At 39.2% G+C, this 22678-nt stretch overlaps 1 protein-coding gene across 7 annotated transcripts in view; it reads right to left on the reverse strand.

Moving 5' to 3' along the window:
* The window catches only part of ST3GAL3 (ST3 beta-galactoside alpha-2,3-sialyltransferase 3), a 189228-nt gene that overhangs the window by 104918 nt on the left and 61632 nt on the right, over positions 1–22678 (reverse strand). For all 7 annotated transcript variants that reach the window (XM_074906359.1, XM_074906356.1, XM_074906358.1 and 4 more), the window contains one exon: positions 13348–13440. In XM_074906359.1, coding sequence (XP_074762460.1) covers positions 13348–13440 — 93 coding nt within the window. The remainder of the gene's footprint in view (positions 1–13347; positions 13441–22678) is intronic.

A 22678-nucleotide genomic window follows, 5' to 3' on the forward strand; every position in this document is an offset into this window, starting at 1 on the left:
AGAGAAGACAGAGGAGATCAGCACTTCAAATCCACACTTCCCCATGAGCAGCAGGTGCCAGACCTGGGAGGAGTGAAGCAGAGCAGTTCCCCCTTTCCTCGTAGAAAATATGAGACAACTCCTGCTCAGATACCTTCCTTACTGATCACAGGTGGCAAATTTTGGACAGATCTGCCAGGACACCATGGCAGAGTAAGGCCAACAACTACTTCTATACAGATGTATTTACTCATCCAAGTTTCTTTACCCTTGACAGATGAGGAAACCCCTATGTGAAATGAGCAGCCACAGAGGAGAAGTAAACAAGCCTAGCGTTTATAAACTGTTTGGTATCCTGTTGTTCCATAAATAGTTCTTATTACCCAGGAGATCAGATCTGTCCAAAGGAGAAGAAATGCCTGGTACATGGGCTAACTAAAATCCCCAACAAGGGAAAAAAAACAAGAGAAAGTTTGTGGTTTTCTTATTTTAGTTTTCTTCGCTTAAACCAGGACCTGTAAGCTTCAAATTCTGGACATCCTTTCTCAACCATTCCAAGAGCAGCAGGAATAAGTCCAGCGATGACGGACTGTGTGCAGGCCTGTTTAAACAGAGCCTTGGGACCAGCATCTTCCTCTGCAGATGCCTAAACTCCACAGACACTGTTTAAGAAACAAATCAAAAGCAAAAAGAGCTGGCCACCACTGGCTCTAAGAAGTTGCCTGTTTTGTCACAGGTTACATTAAGACTGCCTGGAGCTGTATACTGTAGCTTTAAATACCTACCCATCCATCAGGTTACACATTTACAAACAAATTCTGAAAATATAAACAAAATTTGCAGAACAGATATATGCTGTGTTACTTATCCCTAACTCACTGCCTGATGAAGCATCCGGTGTGGCTTTGAACATCCCTGAGACCATTCCGAAGTTGGTATTTTCTTTTCAAAATGGAGCAGGAGATTCTCCAACCACAACATCTGCTGTCCTGTGGACTTGCTCATGCTGCAGGTTTGGGGCCAGCAGTGCCCAGCCAGCCCACGACAGCACATCGCAGACCCCAACGACAGCTGCAGGACAAGGAAAGCCATTGCGTCCCAAACATATTTCCCTTGTCTGTCATTTTTAGGAGACTTAACACGTTCCACCTTTCCTGAACCATTCATAACAGCTCACCCACAGGCCAAGTCTTCACTCTCAGTGTAAATCCTCTGTAATACTTAAAAAAAAAATAAAAAAATCCAAGCTCAGAAACAAACACTTCTGGTGGCTAATACAGCATCACCTTCCATTAGAGACAGCAAAGATTCCATAACAGAGGCAAGCCCAAAGTAAAAGCAGATGCACACATACCTTTTTATTTAGGAGGGCAATAGGTAAAACACTGTCATTTTGTGCCTTGGGATATTTATATACCTGGTTTCAGGCTCTCTGAGACCCCACAGAAGGTCACAGATATTTTAATCTGTTTAATTCCTAGAAAATTAATTAATTTCTCAGGAATCTCTTTATCACATTGACATCACTTTCAGCAGTACAATTCTACATCTATTCCTAGGTATGCCCTGGTGTAAACATGAACCTAGGCTAGCACAGCTGATGAACAAATTAGAAGCATGCTAAAATTGGTGTGACACTAATATCAATTTACAAAGGAGAAACCATAAAGTCCTCTATTTTTTTTCTTTTCTTCCAAGAACAGTACAAGATGTGTTATTTAAAATGTACACAATTCTGAATCTTACATGAGTTGTTTAAACTTGGAAGAATAACAAATTAGCATGGCAGACGCAATGGTTTTCAGGAAAATCACACTTCTCTTAAGAGAGCTAGACACAGTTTTGCAGGTTTACAAGCTGGACACTGGAGTAAGCTACAGCCCTGACTTGCACACAGAAAGTTCCTGTGCAAGTAAATCAGTGACAAAGTGCTTCAGGAGAGAAAAAGACATGATTATTCTTACAGGTATGGGCAGGTTACACAAAAAAAGGAAACACCTATTTTCTGAATGCATAGATCTTCAGAATTTAGCAAAACAGAAGCAGAATTAAAAAACATAGCAAGTAACACTCGTGAAATAGGCCATCCCATTGCAGTCAGCTTCACTGTGGTATGGGGTAACACTCTTGCCTTGGTTTCCAGCATTACAAGTGATTTGGGTTGGGTTGAACCACTGAGCAGAGTCCCTGGGAAACTACAGGAACTTCACCAAGCTACTGTGATCCCTGACACTATTACAACAGTTACAGTGCTGCTTCTACAGTATTTAGCAATTAATTTATGGATTTTATTTTGCTGCATAGTTAGCTCAGAATTATAGTAAAAGGTACCGAGAAGATAAATGCCAAAGAAGCTTAAGCTGTTCATGCTGCAGTGGAGTCAGAGCTTCTACGGTATTATCTGAACAACATTCTCAAGTGACTTTCCACTTTGCTACAAAGAGAATTTTTAATCTTTCCAGTTTTTACCTTAATTTGCCTAATGTAGAGTTGGAGCGTTCCCCAGACTGTTTCTAATTTGGCCTAATCTTGCATAAATTATTAGACTTGCTTTTCATCCATATTCTTAGCCAATGTACACTGGCTCAGTGACAGCATTTGCATGCACTGACACTCCTGAAACATTTCAATAATAGAACAAAGTGTGACAGAGAGAGAGGAGGAAAAGGTAGAAGAGGAAAATAAATTGACTTGAAATCTACTCAAAGATGGGAAACTCAATAAACACCACCAGTAGGGAGTTCAGAAGGAACAATTATGCACTTCTGAACACAATGCAGAAAACTCTGAGGGAAACTACACACTTTTCTATGGCAAGAGGAAATCACCGGTGACAAACAGAGCCTCAGAGATACAAGGGAATTCTGTGGAACTCTGGGGCAATGATAGGCTGGACCAGTAAAGATGAACCTTCAGAGGGTCAAAGGCAAGAGCTTTAATAAATAGAGAGATATTCCAAAACACTTTAAGGGGATTTGAGGAAAAGAAAAGAAGGTAAGACATGCATATCAAAACCACAGTAATATTACATACATTACTTAACTTTTATGCTCACTAATATTTTTAATTGTTTCATCCACACTCACTGATATTTTCTTTCACTCAAATGCATTTAGATCCTCAAGCAATCTTTGCTACAAGATTTTTCCTGAAAGTTAAACATTCTTATTGGTATAGTGTTAGAGCAGATGGGCCACAGCAACAGAGCCCAAACACACATGCACAATAAAACATGCTTATTTGGTGGCATGGATTAAGTTTATTTTTCTATTACAATCATCCTGCTCACGCAAATACAGTTATTTATTTGTACATTTGCAAAGCTGTCCCTTTTTTTTTGGTTAAAGTTCACAATTTAGAAATAACTGTAGTATTCTGGAAAAAAAAAGGAAAACAAAACAAAAAAACCCTGTCCTGTTCCCACTCTGGCATAAGATGCAGTATACTGAGAGCGCATATGCTCTGCACCTTTTTTGAAGCCAGAAAGGCACATGCTCAGTAAGGTCCATGTGCCCATATCCCAGCTTTCATCTTCACAGTCTCACTTAATTCAGAAGTCACGAAAAGGAATCTGAAGACAAACTTCTCAGGCACAAAGCCTGAACATCACATGGATTCACATACTTTTTCTTTTTTTAAACTCTTGGGAGAGGTTAAGCATGAAAGATTTCAGCTCCAAAAATGGCTCCGATGTAGAATCTACTGTCATGACCAGCACACATTGCATGCACCACTTTGCACACCTTTTTAAAGGTTAAAAATACAACATGGGATAGAGAGAACAACCTGCATGAACTGAAGGTGAAACCAGATCCCTACCTCCTGAGCAACAGCTCCCCATACCTCTGTCCTGATGCCCAGGCTGGCTTCAAGAGTTTTCGCAGTCCCATCACCTTAGCTCTTCATTGCCAAGCTGCACCCTTGGCGGGGTTTGTGTAATGATTTGGTAATTCCATAAACTGGATCAGTGAACTGATCTGGATTAAAAATAATCTTGCACAAAGATGGATGGGGGAGGGAGAACTAATGTTCAAACATACGGATTATTTTACTCACCAGTTTACTGCACTATCCACAGGCAGTTACTAATTCAAGTAGTGGAGCAGCACAAGGGGCAGTATGAGCTCCTCAAATAAACAATGCCACGTAGAAAAGGGGATGCAGACACTGAACACGAGCTTTTTTTTTTTTTTTTAAATCTACTCTTACATTATAACACCTGACTGTAGCAGCATGCACATCTTCAGAGGCTGCCAGAGTGCAGAAATGAACTTGCCATTGAAGCCGGTTTTGAAGTATGAGCTCCAGCTGGTTAATCAGTGCTATGAATTTAAGAGCTAGTAATGAAGTTCTCTGTACAGTTTCATCTGCTCATCTCTGGAATTACATTCCCAATTATTGCTCCCTACAAAAAAAAATGAATGCAGGGAATCTGTCACAGAAACTTAGTTATTCAACCACACTTTAAACGGCACTTTGGTTACCACCATTTTGGCTCCAAAGGTTTGCAACACACTGAACATGGGTTATCAAATGTTGCCTCTTAATCCCAGCTTTCTCCTGCAGATGAAGCAGGTGGAAGGGACTGAAGCAGTCACGGTGTTGTGAAGGGCAATCCAATTGCCCCAGATATAAATAGCAACAATAGCTCAGACAACAATCCTAGTTTGAACACTAAAAGCAAATGTCTCCTAACAGACTGTATTGTGTGTTCATCACTAAAGTACAGCCAGATGTGACAAAAATATTTTGAGAGATAACATACTTTTCACCTTTAAGCAGAATTGTGAGAGATTTAAGTCTCTCAAATGAGCTCGTGACAATAAAACAAACACAGAAATTATACCTGTTGTATACTCTGACCCAATTTTGTCACTCGCAATCTACATTAATATGGGTTCTTTTAAATCCCCTTTGTAAGTGCCTTCAAGTTGTGTATGATACCAAACACACTAATTGCAGATGTGAAAAAGTGAGAAAATATTCACTCCAGAACCAACATATAAGGGAGAAAAAAGGCACTACTTCATAAAAATCACAAGGAAAGAAAGGTAGTGCAAAATGCTCCCTTTGTCAGCAGTGACAGTGGGTCAGCAGCTGACCGCATGGGAAGATGTATTACTGGAAAAGCCATGTGGCTCTGGGTGGGGAGGTGCTGCCCAGACAGCAGAAGTGATTTGAGGAGCGTGGATGTTTCGGCTCGCATGTTTATTTAGCTTGGGTTTTACAAAACACAGGATAAGGAGGTGACAGGAGGTAAACGTGAGCAGTGGCATGCTCTGATGCCCCTGGCATGAGGCAGGCACTGAACAGCTTGGAGCAACGGGAAACACTGACGGCTTAACCAACCAGGGCACTGTCAATTCCTCTTTCATTCCTCCTTTCCCCTCCTGTGAGTCCTGAACACCTTTAGCCGGAGTTAACCAAGGAACTGAGGGATGCTAATGATGTTCAGCACAGCCCAGGAGAAAATACACCTGCATCAACTTGCCCCTGCAAATTCAAACCTCAGTAATGCAACAATAAATACTTCATCTTCGCTGCGGGGATGGGCAAAATAAGCAAGATACAGGATTTGAGTGGAGTTGTGATAAAGACTCCAGGTCAGCACTCCAACACCCCCAAACACTGGCATGTACAAATTGCCTTACAGAGCTGTGATTACAGGAGTTACTGCAACACCAAATGTAACTTTGAGCTCTGAAACAATCTCCACCATCATCATACACTACTCCTGAATGCACAAGCACAGAACGAGGGGCTTAAAGAAGGGACAGCAGTTTGAGTACTCTCTGTTCCTAGAACAGAAGTAATCTCATTTTGAAGGAAAGCAGAAAGTCTTTCTCACAGCAACGTCTGGGATGCAGGAACTCTTGACTTCAGTGGAAGCCTCAAGAAGTGTCTGCTCTCACTGCACACAAGCCACTTTCAGAGTTCAAATTAACAAGATGAACCGCTTCAGTGTATTTTAAAATGAGATGTACATTATGCATATACTTAGAAGACAGAAAACGCCCTACTATCAATAATTAATTCAGCATATATATATATATACACAATTTTATGTATCTTTAAAAATTAAGAGATGCTACCCACTGCACCTGAAGACAATGCAAAATAGGCAGCAGATGGGTCACGCTACAGGCAGGAAAGTTTCAAATTCCCATAGCAGTACTCAGTAGAAAACTAATTATCCAGCTTATTTCTTCAGTGAGCTCTCAAAAACCACATGAAGCTGCCATCCTTTGGATTCCTCTGCTCTCCTTAAATAGTTAATCACAAAGGAAGCAGCCGTCACCTGTGCTGACAGCCTCTAAGCACTGAGCTCATGCCCTGTCACTTCAGTACAAGCCCATGCTGAGTATGGCAGTAATTCATGAGGCACCAAGAGAGACAAAGATGAATAAAGTCAGTTCTAAGCAGAGGTTAAAAATTCTCTATTTAAAATATTTTTTCTGAATATCTAAGTAACAAAGCAGGAAAGTGTGGGATGGAAAGATGCTCTTGTGTGCTTATTATAAGAGGCACAGCTTTCTGGAAGGGGATATGGAAATGAATAGGGAAGTATTTGGGATGAGGGAACTACATTTTTAAATTATCCCGACCCCTGCTAAAGCTCCAGTTTCACCTGAAGCCCTTATTCCCCATTTGCATTTGAGAATGCATGCAAGAATGCTTCTTTCCTAAAGTATAAAAGCTGCGTGAACTATACCTGCAAGACAGCAATGGCAAGAAAATTTTGCCAGGCTCTGGTATCAAGGAGACAGGAGTCTACCCTGAACATTCTACAGAAAGTCCTTCCAGAGCTGTCCCATCTACACACAACTGGCCTGTGGAAGTGCAGAAATACGCAGGAGTTTATGACCTACACTATAAAGGGGAAACTAAACATCAGAAAAAACCACAGAATGACAGAAAGAATGACAGAAGAAAGCCACTGCAATTTCTACACCTGGCATAAATTTGTGTTATGCATTCTCTGCTGATATGAAAGCTTAAAAATTTTGAACTTTATGTACAGAGAAACAATTCAGCATGAACACACAAGCCCAGAAGAGTTTGCAGGAGAGCTGGTTTTCCTCAGAGTGGAGAACAGGCTGTGGTACTGAAAGATAAGCAAAAAACCCGAAGACTATGAAGAAAATTCCAATTGCTAATCGATAGAAAGTTTGCACCAGCATAATCAAACAAACCAAACTGATTTTGTTTCTGAACTGACTTAAAGAAGTTTGTGATTCATATAAGACTATTTCTTAGCACCAACTAACTAGAAATAGATGCTTATGATCATATCTTTGGTGCTAAAAATAGTCTTACGTATCTGAATCACAAACGTTAAAGTCACTATTTTGGTCACAACACCTATAAATTTGATGTATATAGAACTTTCCCTTTCCCCCTTACTCCAAAATCCTTTCAGACACTCTTTTTCTTTAAATACTTGTTTACCATGTTCTCTTTCCAAACACAGATTCACAAATCTGCAGGCTGCAGACATTCCCTCTCTAATTCCCGCCTCCTCTAATTTCTAGTATTAGCTGCCAACTTACAAGAGCTTGTGGTTGGAAAATTGTCAGTAGCTGAACTGTCCGGGGCTGGCATGTCAGCCACAAACCGTGGGCAGAGGTCTCCTTTCTCATTTGATAAAGAATAGGGCATAGAAAGAATTGTACACAGGCAACATCGTTTCCACAGTAAGGCCAGACAGGCAGGAGACTGCAGTGTTACCACTGCAAACACAAGTTAGTGCCTTCTACAAAAAGGTCAAAGCATTAACTCCAGACTTGTAGGTGACCTCAGACCTACTAAAAATAGTGTAATTCACTGAACATAGTAGTCTAATTCACTGACCAATTGATGCCATTTTACCACTTGTCATTTTCTTTGTATCATTCCAAAACCAGTAACCTTACTTCAAGCACTTTGAGTCATTATCTACTGTTGGGAAATTTGCAAGAGGCAGAATCGTATTATCCTGGAAAGTGAAAAATTCGGTAACTCCTTCATTTACAGTGAGCAGCAGCTGCAGCCCAGCTCCTACACTGAGATGCAGTTCTGAGATCATGTGTCCATTGCTCTTGGTGGGGAGCCGCTGTCATGATTCAGATTACAGCCTGTTTTTCTGAAGCTATGCCAGTCTGCCTTTAAGGCATAATAATTAAAGAAGCCCAGAATCAAACAAAACAAAACCACAGGCATGGGCACAATGGATTAGACCAAACGTCCATTTTGTCCAATACTTGATGTCTGTGTCCACTGGCCAATATTTCAGTAAAAAGTCTGTTTCTTACAGGGAATATATAAAGCTACACTCTGCCCTCAACAGCCACTTAGGTTCCAGCCTCCTGTAACTTAAGAGATTTCTGTGCCTGTTTCTGAACCCTTACAGTCAACAGAACCAGACTGTCAAGCTCTTTAGGTTTTTTAAATCTTTTGTCCACTATGGAACTCATTCTCAGAAAAATATAACTGGAAATAGCATCAAATAGGACTTCCCTTTGACTATTATAAATCTGGTGCACAATATTTACATTTATACTTCCAAGTCTTGTGCGGAGAGAAGGAATCACCTAAACATCTTCTCCATCCCATTCACTATGTTACACATACTTGTGAATACCTTCTGCTTGCTCTACCTCCAACTGGAAAGTTGAAGTCTATTTAACCTTCCTGACCATGGAAATAGCTCCATGTTTTTGTTTAGCCTTTATTACCACTATATATAATTCTTCTAGATCTGTTTCAAAATTAGTTGAAGAGAATTAGATGTGTTATTGAAGATAGTAGTGTAAGAGGTATTTATACAGTGTCATAACACTGTCAACATATTCCTGGGTTTTCTGCATTTATCTCCTAATATGTCCATGGTCTTTTAACCATCGCTGGTCAATAAGTCACAAAACCATCCACAGTAATTCCAAGATCTCTTTCCAAATTTACAAGTCATAACTAAGTCCATCATTAGGTATATGCTATCAGATCAATCTTCTCAACAAGCACTACCTTACATCTATCAGAACTGATTTTGGCCTGCTATTTTGTTGCCCCATCACTTAGTGTTGTGAGATCCCTCTGACATTCCTCACAGTCAGCTTTTGGTCTTGCTACCTGGAAAAATGTGTCAGTGTTTTATTATTCATCCTTCGTTCCAGATAGTTTATGAGCACTTGGAACAGCAGAGATGGCAGCACATGTTCTCCAGAGGAATCCGGGGGTAACACTGCTGTACTGTCCAATCTTATTTTTTTCCATACAGTTTCCAATATTTACCTAGTCACTACCTAACCACTACAGGATTACACCAGTTTAATTTCCCAACAGTTTTTAAAACACCATGTATTTGGTTGATTTTTTTGGTTGGGTTTTTGTTGTTGTTTTGTTTTTTAAAGAAATCCAGACATACTGTATTAGTTAAGTCACCTTTATCAAATGCTTATCCAGTCATTCAAACACCATGAGCAGATTTACAGGGCAGGACTTCCTGCTGCAGAAGACAACGTGACTCCTCTCTATCATCACCTTTAGTCCTGTGACTGAACACTAATTCTATTCTTCTTTTATGGTTTCTACCGAGGTGCCTAATACAGAAACCAGGCTCACTATCAGTTTTCAGTTTCCCAAACGCTCCACAGGCCTCTCTTGAAAAGCCTGACACATTTACTGCTTTTCATTCTTCCATTCTAAGGCCAATTTAAGCAATGATTATACGCAACTGTGTGTAACTCAGCAACTTCACCACCGAGTTCTTCGCAAAGTGAGAACTTTTCCTAGCAATTCATTGTGCTGATTTGCTCCAAAATGTCAAACTTCTGTCAACGTCCCCCAGCCTGTCCCCCAGAAAGGAAGGCTCCATGTGGGAACTGTTCTGCAGTGAATAGCAATGCAAATAGCTTCTCTGCTATGGCTTTACCTTGCCTTAGCTCACATGTAATATTATGATTATCTATCAGCCCATCGGGATCTCTGGCAGGCTTTCTGCTTTTGACAGTTAGACAAAAAGCTTTATTTGGGTTTTTTACGCCTTTATAAAGTTGTTCCTCAACATTTTTTTGGCCTACTTCATTATGGTCTATATTTAACTTGTCAAAGTTAATGCTCTTTCCTATTCTCCTCATTTGGATACAACTCCTGCTTCAGAAAGATGACTTATTTCTAGGAGCCTTGTTTACTTTACCATTTAAGCCAGTCCTTGTTCATTTTTGTGGCTTTCCTTCAATCTCTGTTTCCCCTCCCTTCTTGGACTTTCACCATCAAAACTGGACACAGTATTTTAGAAGTCTCAGGTTGTGGGGTTTTCGGGGAATTAAAGTTTTTAATTTTAAGCCAGCGCTACACACAAAATTTATCAACTTATATGTGTATATATGAACCTGAAACAGCTTTTCAGCTATGGTATTTTGTTGGGATTACATGAAGCTTTCTCTGTGCCTGTTTCCAAGACAGAGTTTTTTCTGTCTTGAAGGTATAAGCTGCATTTGTTCCTCCCAGATGTCTTATTTCATATTGGATGTATTAACATATATTTTGTTGGACTGTGGCCATTTAAATCAGGCAATCCAGATTGTTCTCTAAAAGTAATCAATCCTTTATTTAGTACTCTCCAGTAAGCCTATCATCTGCACACTTAACCCAGGATTTTTTCCAGCTAGGATTATTGATGAAGGCATCAAGCATTGCTAGAATGAGAACTGATTGAACAAGGACCTCAAAAAAAACCCTACCATTTGGTCTTTCCTTACCAGCAACCACATTTTGAGATTTCTCAGGGTATTGCTCTTTAATCCATCTAGTGCTTGCTTGTGGTTGGTAAAGTCTGAACTCACATTTTTACCATTAAAGAAGCACTTACCAACAAGAGTTACATCCTTTGAAAAATATTTATTCCATCTCAACTATTTCCATCTTATTTTGCCTATTTACATTTAAAATTGCACTAAAAAGACAGGAACCTTTAGAATGGGAAAACATTCATTTTATTCATACTTGAAAACAGCCAAACCAGCTTTACTCAAGTAAAAAACCCCAACAAAACCACACATTATATGGCAAAGACTAAGCCTGAAAAATGTCAGCCACAAAGATGATGTTTTCCTAATGATACGAGCAACTGAAAATAAAAGTTAAAATAAAAGAAATCATGCAGCCCAAATTCTTAAACCAACAGGCAAGTTAATCAGGCTTTAAGAGTTCTAACTATATTACACTATGATACCTGGCTTAGTAATATTAACTTTGCATAGTTCTTTGAGAACTTCTTGAGAGAAGTTTCAAAAGAGAAATAATCTTAAGTGTAGCATGAAATTCCTTGCAGAACTACTTGGTCAGCCACCCTTACACCTATCCTAGGTAAAATAACGAAATGTCTGACATGAATTCGATTAATTAAGAATTAAAGGACATCCTGAAAAAAATGTCTCCCTTAGTAAGGTTAGACATAGAGGGTTCATGTTAGAGAGGCAGCTGAACATAAATCCTCACTGAGATGCTGTCTTTAGAACTATGAATATGATTTTTCAATGTATGAACAAGACAACAACCACCTAGTTAGACCAGAGACAAGTTACTACCTCTTTGCATGGTATTAGTTCAATGCAGTTAGCTAACAGGAAAAAGTGACTGCACAGCAATCTGTAAGTAGCTACTGAGAGAATAAATCTTGAAGGCAGAGCCTTAAGTAAATTTAAAATTGAAACTTGAAAATAATATTTTTGCAATAATGAATTTATCCATAGGAATAATATAGCACATTATTACCAGATTCTTCATCAAGTGAAATCTTTAAGTCAAGCTCACTAGCCTGTGATCCCTTATGAATGTACTGGAAGAAAACATCATGTCCTGTGTCATGAAACAAATTAGGATAAGGGACCATTAATGGTATTTTTCTGGCCTTAACTGTATTACACAGTCTTTCTTCTTCAGTGTATATGATTTATCTCTGCAGAATCAATATGTAACAGCAGCCGTGTAAAGGGCAGTTAGGTTTCAGCTGTATAAAGAAAGGAAGGCTTTAGCTTCAGACATCTCATCACAGCTAAATTCATACCTTATATTCATCTTCTATACTATTTACATTTAATATGTACATAAACAGAGGCTTAAAAGCACTCAGAAAGTTCTTAAAAGAAGCAAATTATAATGTATCTACCTTCAGTTCTAATATTTATTTATATTCTAACCAGAGGTCCAAAATTCACACAGAAGATAATACTAATTGTTTGTTTTACACTGGTGATGGAGAGCATAGTCTCAACACCTAGTATTTTGTTTTTAAGGCCTGGCTGTAGTATCTGCTGCTTACAAGGCAATGTCAGATTTTATTTTTAATTTTTAAAGTTTGTGGGTACCATGTTTGCCAATAAAAACAAAGAAAGAAGATACCACCAGTTTCAGGCTTGGAGTGAAAGCCATGGTCACCCAACCTAATCTCTATATGTGAAAGTCACAGAAAGTCCCTCCTCAAAAGAAATAAAATATATCTTTTAGAAAAGCACTAATTGTGTTAAAAAGTCCACAACCTTTTTTGCCAAAGAGATCACTGCCCTAGAGCATTTTTTCCACATGCATTAGAAGCTTGTACAAAGGTCAAATTAACCATTCGGTCAAATTTTCCACTTGATGAACCAAACTGGGATCCTTGAGCTTCAACAATATAATGTTATTGCCAATCTGTCTTCTGAATTGTCTTCCAGCAATTCTACAAACTCCTTGAAATGCAGAAGCTACATGGTGCATTAGAGAAAGCCATAAGCCAAATTTAAAGGTAAATTTTGGTTGATCTGTTATGATTATATTCCTCATTTCTGAGCGCTATCAAACGGTAGTGCAACTTCCCACCCTTTCAGAGGGAAACCAATTCTGAAGAAACTAACACTTCAGCTAACAGTAACTTCTCAACACAGTAAGATGCATGACTTGTTATGTCTTAAACACTTTAGAAAACACTATCGCAAAGCCTCCAGGCACTTGAGGAATGCTTTACTCTGTTCTCCCAAGTGAAAAAAACCAAACCACCACACTTTACTAATCCAGATAACTTAATCTGTCACTTCATGACTGAAGTTTCCTAAGGATTGCATCACCTGGTACCAGCAGTGAGCTTGACCACACATCTGTATCATGCACTGACAATATAATTTGTTTTGTTATTGAACACACAGAACTCTCTATTCTTTGAGCAAATTCCTAGTCAGACTGAAATCAGCTAAGCGATTTCCAGTGACCACTCAGCCCAGTATTTCAAGACTGGTCTCCCCTTGAACCAATCAAGTGACAGAATAATGACACTTTTCAAGACAATTTCTGCAGATCATCCACCTTGAAGGATAAGTAGTCATCAGGGGAAAAAACCCAACAGTAGTTACTTACTTTGGGAAGATGACAGTCATGAGCGCTGATGCATAACCAGGCTTGCACACTCCCTCAGAGAAATTTGCATACTTTGACGCCAATTCTGGAGGCCTGTGAAAAGATAAGTAGAGAGTCAGGACTACTCCTGGCTATGAACTGGCTTTTGCAACCATCCAAGTTATCTTTTTTACTTAGAGCTTTCCTGAAAAACAGCAGTAATAACAGCAAACACAGATGGGCATTCATTTGTCACAAGAGTGTCACAGGAGAACAACAAAGGATAGGGTTAAAGATATCTGAAATACCACTAAACTGCTGAAAGCTTTTAGTTTAAAAATGAAAGATTTTTATATGTAGGAAAGTAAAGCTTATGGAAGAAAAATACCAAGATATCATTTTAGAATTCAACCTTTCAAAAGGAAGAAAACAAACAGCACTTTGCTTTGGCTGTTTTTCTAAAGTAAGATCAAAGTTAAAATTATAGAAAAGTATTTAGAGTATTATTTAGAAGATACCTTTCCAGCGTTTGAAACGAACTGCTGAGCAGTTCTGACAGGCTATCATCAAGGGATGTATACTTTCAGTATTTGGAACAGATGACATGGCTGCTGTTCTGTTGAGATGTGTCTTAATTCAGCTTGCTTAGTGATTTCTGGGCCAAATTTAGAATATTGGGGTTTTTTCTTTCATTTAGGTTTTGTACAGAAACAAGATTAGCAACTCTAGAAAATATATTTAAGTCTGGTACATACTTTTACCATAGATCTACTGAGTGACCTGGTATCCTGGTTTCGGCTGGGATAGAGTTGATTTTCTTCCTCATAGCTGGTACAGTGCTGTGTTTTGGATTTAGTGTGAGAATAATGTTGATGACATACTGATGTTTTAGTTGTTGCTAAGTAGTGCTTATCCTGAGTTAAGGATTTTTCAGTTTCCCATGCTCTGCCAGGGAGCAGGTGTAGAAGAAGCTGGGAGGGAACATGGCCAGGACAGCAGACCTGAACTAGCCAAAGGGATATTCCATCCCACAGAACATCATGCTCAGTGTATAAACTGGGGGGAGTTGGCTGGGAAGGGCAGATCACTGCCCAGGGACTGGCTGGGCATTAGTCAGCAGGTGGTGAGCAATTGCATTGTGTATAACTTGTTTTTCTTGGGTGTTATTTCTCTCTCTAGTTCGCTATATTCATTCTAATTATTATTATTATATTTTTAGTCATTAAACTGTTTTACTTTTTTCCCCCTGATTCTCCTCCCCATCCTACAGGGGGCAGGGGGAGGTGGAGGGGACGAGGAAGGAGTGAGCAAGTGGCTGGATGGTGATGGCTGGGGTTAACCACAACACATGGAAAACACATTTAATTTTCCTATTCACCATCTGCAAAATTTTTACATTCATCCATTTCATGAAAACATTACAAGGGTTAACACACTTGTGCTTTCCAAGTAACATGAGATACCTTAACGTCAGTCACAGTATGAGAAACATTAATATCCTTTTAAAAAAAGCATTTACAGTCACATGCTCAACATTCAGTGGAAGTTGCAAGTATTAACTACTGCAAAGAATCAATCAATAATATTGTATTTATTACACCATTTTGTTGGCACTAGGCAAGTAATGAAAGGTTTTTTCTTACAAGTCAACAGTAGGAGTCAAATGAAATGACAGTACAGGTCCACAGAGCAGATCCAGAAAAATAATTTTGAAGAGCCCATTATTATCACAACGACGTTTTCTTCTCCAGGCACCACCAACATTTACACTACCAACATCACTTAACAAGCAAACTACTGCTAAACTGCAATGAGCATGGATTTAGAGAGTTTCAAATGAGTTGACCCCTGAGCTTGAAGACAAGGTCCTGGCGGGACTGTGAGCAGTGGTGCAAAGAGAACCCCAGCTGGCAAAATTACGTATCTGAATGATGAATGACAGTAACACCATGCTGAATTAATAGTTACTGTCCTTCTGGGGTCACTTCCCAAGAAAACACTAGCCAGTTCCGACTGTGTGATCATTAGATGGATAAACTGATTTTACAATTCGCTGCATACACTACAAAACCTCCTAAATTTATAGTTCTTAAAGGATAAAATCTATTTCTGCTGAATAAAAATCTAAACCTTCAACAGCTGGAAGGGGTAATGAAATGGAGAAAATAAAGTATATAATTTCTTCAGACCTTTGCAGATGAAAAGCACTGGAAAAAAATTAAGAACATGAACCCAATTCTAATTCTGTCACAGATTTCCTGTATATATTTTACTATCACAATTCCTCATCTATAGGATGGTAGAACAAAAAATTTGGCTATTCACACTGTCAGTTATTTACAGCAAGGTTTATATTTCTATAAATATATTATATAGACATGAGAGATACGTACAGGTGTAACATTGTCTAGCACAACCCAAATCCATAACTTTGGTTTCCATAGGTGATATTATAATACATATCTCTAAATGAGAGAGACGAGAAAGCATCTAAGACGTGAGCATCTAGAAGTTTGAATCCTGAAGACTTGCACTGAATGATTTGTGTTCTGACTCCAGTCAGGAATGTCTTTAGAAATAGGCACAGGAAGGAAAGGCCTGTTGCTGACAAACAAAAGGTTTTAATGCTACTAAACCATATCCCCTTCTGACATAGTCAAAAGGGACAGCAGAGTGTACAGATCACAGCTTGTTGCAGCATTTTAGATACGAAGATACGTGGGAAATCTTAATCTTTATCGTGCAAACTTAAGTGTTGCTGGATTATTATTAAGCAACATAGAGAACCCCCTAATAGCAAAATCTTAAAAAACAAGTAGAAAGCGACTGGACTTTATCTGCAGCCACCACGGTAGTGAGTCATTGCTGGCAAACTTGTATAACTATTTCAACAGCAGGCATTTCTCAAATGACCTCAGTGGTCACACAAAATATCTTGTGGCACAAACACAGGCATTTTTCTCTTTTCTGATTTAACGGCGCTTTCATTATCAAATTAAAATGTCACTCAGATGCCCATCATGGTGTTTCTGCAAAAGAATAGTAGGCTGAAACCCTCATGCATTTGAGTCGCACAGAATGCCAATCAGAGCCGCATACTGACGGTGGAGCTGTCAATTACAAAACCCACAAAGATAGTCAAGAGCTGCTAAAGCCTGAGGGGCCGAGCTGTTAACATTTCTTGGATGTGATGAAGTTCATGATCTGGAGTGCCAGAGGCAGAACAATTCTCGTAAGCCAATTGTAGCTGCCATCTCGTATCATTCAACATTTGCTCATCTCCTTTCTTCTAGCCACATATTGAGCCAGCAGGCTACAGAAAACTAGAAGTGGGCACTCAACATTTTAAATCTATCTAGAGACACATTTTATTGGTTCAATTGCTTCGGACCACACAGCACACACTGTCATTGCCAGCATGTTGATAATTATCATGTGCTACATCAGGTGTAACTGAAAGCAAAACATTTAGAGTAAGGCAGGATACAGCCTTACCGCCTACCGTTCTGCTACCACATGGAGCTATCCAAGCTAACGTAACTGTAGATATATACATTTGCTTTGTGTTTTTTTCCTGCAAGATTCACAGATCTCGCAGAGATTGTTCTTCCATAAATCAGACTGCAAATCAGACTTCCTGCATGAAGTGCCCCATAGAGAACTCTACATTTTTCAAACAAATCCAACTTTGTAAAATCACAGTGCTGTTAGTAGGTACACAATTCCATAACAAAAAAAAATGTGTACAGAACTGAAGTGGATGGATAAGCACCTCCTTCCTATCTGATGACAATGTACTTATTATACTGCTGCATATATTGCTGCTTCTCTGATTATGTTTCTTATTTCCAAACGGAAGAAGCAGTATTATATTCTGCAAAGTCTGCCTAACAAATTAGCAAAACATGGTGCACAGCGTTACAAGAGCTTATGTTTGATTCTCGTTTTATAATCCCGAATGCTGCTTACAACAGATGGGTCAAGAACTATGCACCAAACCAAACAATATTACTTGCTTAGTGCTTTACCAGTAAATAGCTTCATCTCACAAGCTCCATTACTGCGCCTGGAAAACACGGCTATCCTGATCACACAGAAAGCTGTTGCAGTAAGCTGGGAAGGGCTATCATGACTCTTATGGCACAAAGTGCAAATCTCCTCTACATTTTCCAGTTCCAAGCATATTGTTTCAGCTCCTTATTCTCATGCTCCTAGTTACAGTGAAAGCATCAGCTAGGTTGAGCGAGGTAGTTAAAGAGCTAGTGGAGACAGCAGAAAGAATATCATTAGATGACACTGCAGTCCCTTAAATTTTGCTGAGATTTTGTGCAGCAAAATCCAGTAAGACAATAAATTTATCCAGAGTAAATGAGGGAGACAATTCATAGTCAGTAACTGTAAACATCTGCAGTTTTTAAACAAGTGCCTGCATGAGGGTCAAGTTAAAGGGAATTTATTTCCCTAAAAAGAAAATGCACTCTTGATTTTTCTCTTGACTTTTTTTCCTGACTTTTCTCCTATGAGACTAGCACACATCCTGAATTAAAGTTTTCTGTGGTTCTCTACACTGCTATGTGGACATCAATCTTAACAAAATTTCACAATTTGGATAAGTTAAAAATCCAGCTGCTTTCAGAGGATTTAGAAAAAGTAACAAAATTCTTCCTTCTGCTTGCATTTGGCAGACGTCTGTCTTCTTTTAATCTCAAATAGGAAAACGTCACCATGGTTAATTCCTTCATCATGTCTTGATCAGGGACAGCATGTCATCCTCATAGGACTGGAATCTAAACTGATTTAAAAAACTTAGTAATACAAACTCAGTGTTTGGACTACTAAAAAAAATGTCTGCAACTAAGCTCACGTAATTGAGTATTACAAAATACACTTTAAGAGACAAATTTTGCAGCTTTTCCTTCAACATGGAATTTAAATTGTGAATTGTAAAAACTGAAAAACGTCAACTGCTTGAGATTATTTGAGGACTGACTTCTCTTGCTGTTATTCTTGCACACAAAATATATGTACTTATACATTTCCAAAACAAGGAAAATTAGTTTTTTGACAATGTGCTCTTTAGGTTGACCTTTCATCCTGGGGTTTCTTTCTCTTTGGTCCAAAATAACTTGAGTCTTACACCTATACAGCTCCACAAAGTGTATGTCATGATACCTGAAGAATGAATAGGAGATGAGATGAGAACATGAAATGAAAGGCACATAAAACATAGTGGTTATTATGAAGTATCAATGAATTAATATCAGCAAGTAATTTGGCAGATCAAAAAAGGGCAGATCATTAAATCAAAGCAGTTAATACTGAAACCCCACAGCACACCACACGAAATTGAGGGCATTTTATTTTAGACAGGATCGCAGGGAGACTCCCTGTGCCAGACACATCCATCCATACATGGCTCAATGTTGGCCAAAAGGCCAAGTTCTAGTTTGGACGCTTATGTCCCCAATTAAATATTGTTGCATTTTGTAGACTCTTGGAATAAAGCTTTCAGTTTAGTTTCCCCCAGATAAACCCAGGACTAAATTTCAATCAGCATACAGTAAGAAACAATTACGGGATTTGCTTCAAAATTGCAGGACTGCTCCAAACAAGTTACTAATGAAGACACAACCAGAATGGCTAGTGTACTTTTTTTTAAATATTTTGATTAATAACAAAGGGTCACAGATCTTTGAATGGCATTTGTTTTATACATCATTTATAGCCTAATAAATAAGACAGCTTGCAGTCCTCAATATGCTTTTTCGTAGTATCTCATAAGCTTGCAAAGCAACAAATTCCACTTGAGGGGGGAAAACCCTGAAACAAAACCATAAACCAGCCCTCCCTTCCCAACTAGCAAGGACTTCTGCTAGACAGATGACAAAGTGCATGCCCCATCAACTCTCCCCTTCATTACAGACTGTCAGCCTCACAGCAAATACTACCAGTTCACTTAAAGGCATGGGAGGACACCATTAGCAGGTCTGGTGATGCAGATATTTTACTCTCCTTCAGTTACTGCTATTCAGTCAGAGGAAGAAGAGTCATTAACAACAACAGAGGACATTAACAACAGCAGCAGCCTTCACTTATATAGTAGTTAATTCCCATACACCAGTAACAGCAAGGGACTGAAAAAACATATTTGCACATCTGACTTTATAAGTAGAGTCATGATCATCACGTCATTTTGACAGGTAGAATCTCCTTGAGTGCAAGACACTACGGAAACAAGATGAGCCAATGAACCCTCCTCTTGTTGAATGTGGAGCTCCAGCCACGTACCAGGAGCACAGTGTGGGTTAAGAAACACTGAGTTCCTTAAACTCTGATTACAGCTCTGTCAGAAGTTTCCAAACTTTGGTTCAAAGAATTACATGGCCTGATCATGTGATATTTGCTATTTTTCTAGTTCCAGCTGAGGAAAAAACTAAACAAACAAAAGAAAGGAATGAGGAGATAGAAAGAGGAGGAAAAGCAGAATGCTTACACTGAAAGAGACAGGAAATGCATCTATCACACTATAGCCAGCTAAATAGATGTAAATATTTTCAAATGTTACTTCAGTATGTAAGCAAATTCCTCAAGGAGGTTGTATGACTGAATACAAGGAAAGAAGGCCCAAATCCCTCTTTCTAAAAAGATATGATGCACACTAAAAAAAAAGTCCTGTTCTGCTTCTCCACCAAGAATTGTGACTTTTCATGAAATTAATTTCTTAGCAGGGAAGATAATCAACACATACTTTTATATATTTGGACTACAGAAGAACACCAGCTGAAGAAGATTAGGTTACATTAAACGGGCCCAGGAAAAGAAAGTTTTAAAGACATTCCACCAAAACTCATGACCCACCTCCACAGCCCTGAATGAAGACACAACATGCAGTCAATGCTACCCTTTGGGAAAGGCACACTAGGCAGAGGGGCACCAACAGCTGCAGACCACTAATGCTGCAATGTGTCAGTTGAAGGAGTTGTGAGCTTATCATTAAAGTGATGCAGAGTTGCCTCCGTTGGAAATCTCAAAGGCACGTATGTGATCACCAAGCATCAACTCTTCTGCACTGGCAAAAGCCCTTTGTGAAATGTCATCTTTGCACAATCACACTGAAGATGTTTCCATTCACAAAAAAGGCACAAGGATCCTAGTTTCTTATTAAATTCCATTCCAAGTCTTTGACATACTTGGAATTAGATCACTGGGCAGAAGAAGGAATTTAAGATTAGTCCCAGCAGTAATAAATACATAAACATCTTAAGAAATACAGCTATAAGTGATTTCTCTATCAGAAAAGCCTTTACCACTGTACCAACTCTTATAATTCACAGAATCCGACAACCCTGCCTGGAATACCTCAATTATCAACTCCTAAAAAAGTGTTGGGATCCTTGTGGACAAAAGAATCAGAAATTTTCAAGCTAGAAAGTTTTTTTTGTTTTAAATAAGTAAATAAACTAAATGTTGAATTTATAAAACCAGATTCAAAGCATGACATAAAAAAAAAATCCAAGAAAAGTCCATGGCACATTTTGTATGTGACCTCATGCTGCATATTCCTCCAAGAATTGAGTAATATTCCTGATTTCCTGATCTCCTTTGGTTTTTATAAACTTTCCCCTTTTTAAAAAATTTCTGTTTCTGTTACATCTTACCTTTAAGACAAGTAGCACAGAGACAAAGCAGAATTGTGTTCAAATAGACACAGATAAGGAGTAAAGAAAGCAGACCATTTGAGGCTTTGTTTGTTTGTTTTTCAAGAAACATGGAAAGGAGAAAACAACTGGCTGAAACACCAGTTGTTAGACTAAACAAAAAGCATGAAATACAGAAATTTTATTTTCACAGAAAGCAGCTGTTTACCAAAAAAAAAAAAAAAAAAAAAGAAGAGCTGACTGCTTCCTGATTTTTCAATTATTTATTAATCTTTGGACAAAGAAACTTCTAACTTAATGATGAAGTAACTTGCTGATAATCAACATAATTCCTGCTTGTATATTATTGGACTTTTATCTATTCCAGTTTCCATAAATCCAAAATTACTAGTTTCCATCCTCAGTAATAAATACCAACATTCTGGGTTTACAGATAAAAGACAAAGATGACCTAAATGGAGGATAGACACTTTTTTGGAGATGGGATGTGTTAGGACTCACTTAGTAGGCAATAAAAACTCTCAGCATTCAGTTGGATCTCGACCTGAACTGTTTTCTGAAGAAACTAAAGAATGTCTAAATAAATTCTGTTTCCCCAAAGTCAGAAATGGTAGTGCTCCCTGACATTAGAACATGTAATTCTCAAAACCTGCAAAAATTAAATGCTGTGAGACCTTTCAAAACTGTTAACACAATGGCCATAAAAAGTGAGCCAATTAGAAGTCTGATGGGAAATAAACCCCTCACCTATCACATCCATTCTTGGTGAAACAAAAGAATGCAAGAACTTAAATTGAAATGCCATCATTTTGTTGCTGTAACCCTTAAGTCTTCATCACCCAACCCGCATCTGTTACATCTACAAACAGGCAATGCTTTCTTTGGATACGGAACAGTGTTTTTTTATTTGTAGTGTAATGAATCCATCAGTGCAGGTCCAGGAGAGAGAAACAAGTGCTAGAGAGATGAGAAAAAATAACTCAACACAATTAGAATTCAGGAACCCCCCGTTCAGACTAATAGGAATTAATACACCGGAAACTGGCTGCTCGTGGCTTGGATGGGCACACGCTTTGCTAGGTAAAAAACTGTCTGGGTGGCCGGGCCCAAAGAGTTTTGGTGAACAGAGTTAAATCCAGTTGGCAGCCAGTCATGAGTGGTGTCCCCCAGGGCTCGGTTTTGGGGACACTCCTGTTTAACATCTTTACTGATGATCTAGACGAGGGGATCGAGTGCACCCTCAGTCAGTTTGCAGGTGACACCCAGTTGGGTGGGAGTGTTGATCTGCTCGAGGGCAGGGAGGCTCTGCAGAGAGACCTGGACAGGCTGGAGCCATGGGCTGAGGCCAACTGCATGAGCTTCAATAAGGCCAAATGCCGGGGGCTGCCCTTGGGCCACAACAACCCCCAGCAGCGCTACAGGCTTGGGGAGGAGTGGCTGGAGAGCTGCCAGTCAGAGACAGACCTGGGGGGGTTGACTGACAGCCGGCTGAACAGGAGCCAGCAGTGTGCCCAGGGGGCCAAGAAGGCCAATGGCATCCTGGCTTGTGTCAGCAATAGCGTGGCCAGCAGGGACAGGGAAGGGATCTGACCCCTGTACTCGGCACTGGTGAGGCCGCACCTCGATTTCTGTGTTCAGTTTTGGGCCCCTCACTACAAAAAGGACATTGAGTGACTCGAGCGTGTCCAGAGAAG

Source organism: Athene noctua, chromosome 5 (assembly GCF_965140245.1).
Source record: "Athene noctua chromosome 5, bAthNoc1.hap1.1, whole genome shotgun sequence".
In the NCBI taxonomy this organism is placed as follows: domain Eukaryota; kingdom Metazoa; phylum Chordata; class Aves; order Strigiformes; family Strigidae; genus Athene; species Athene noctua.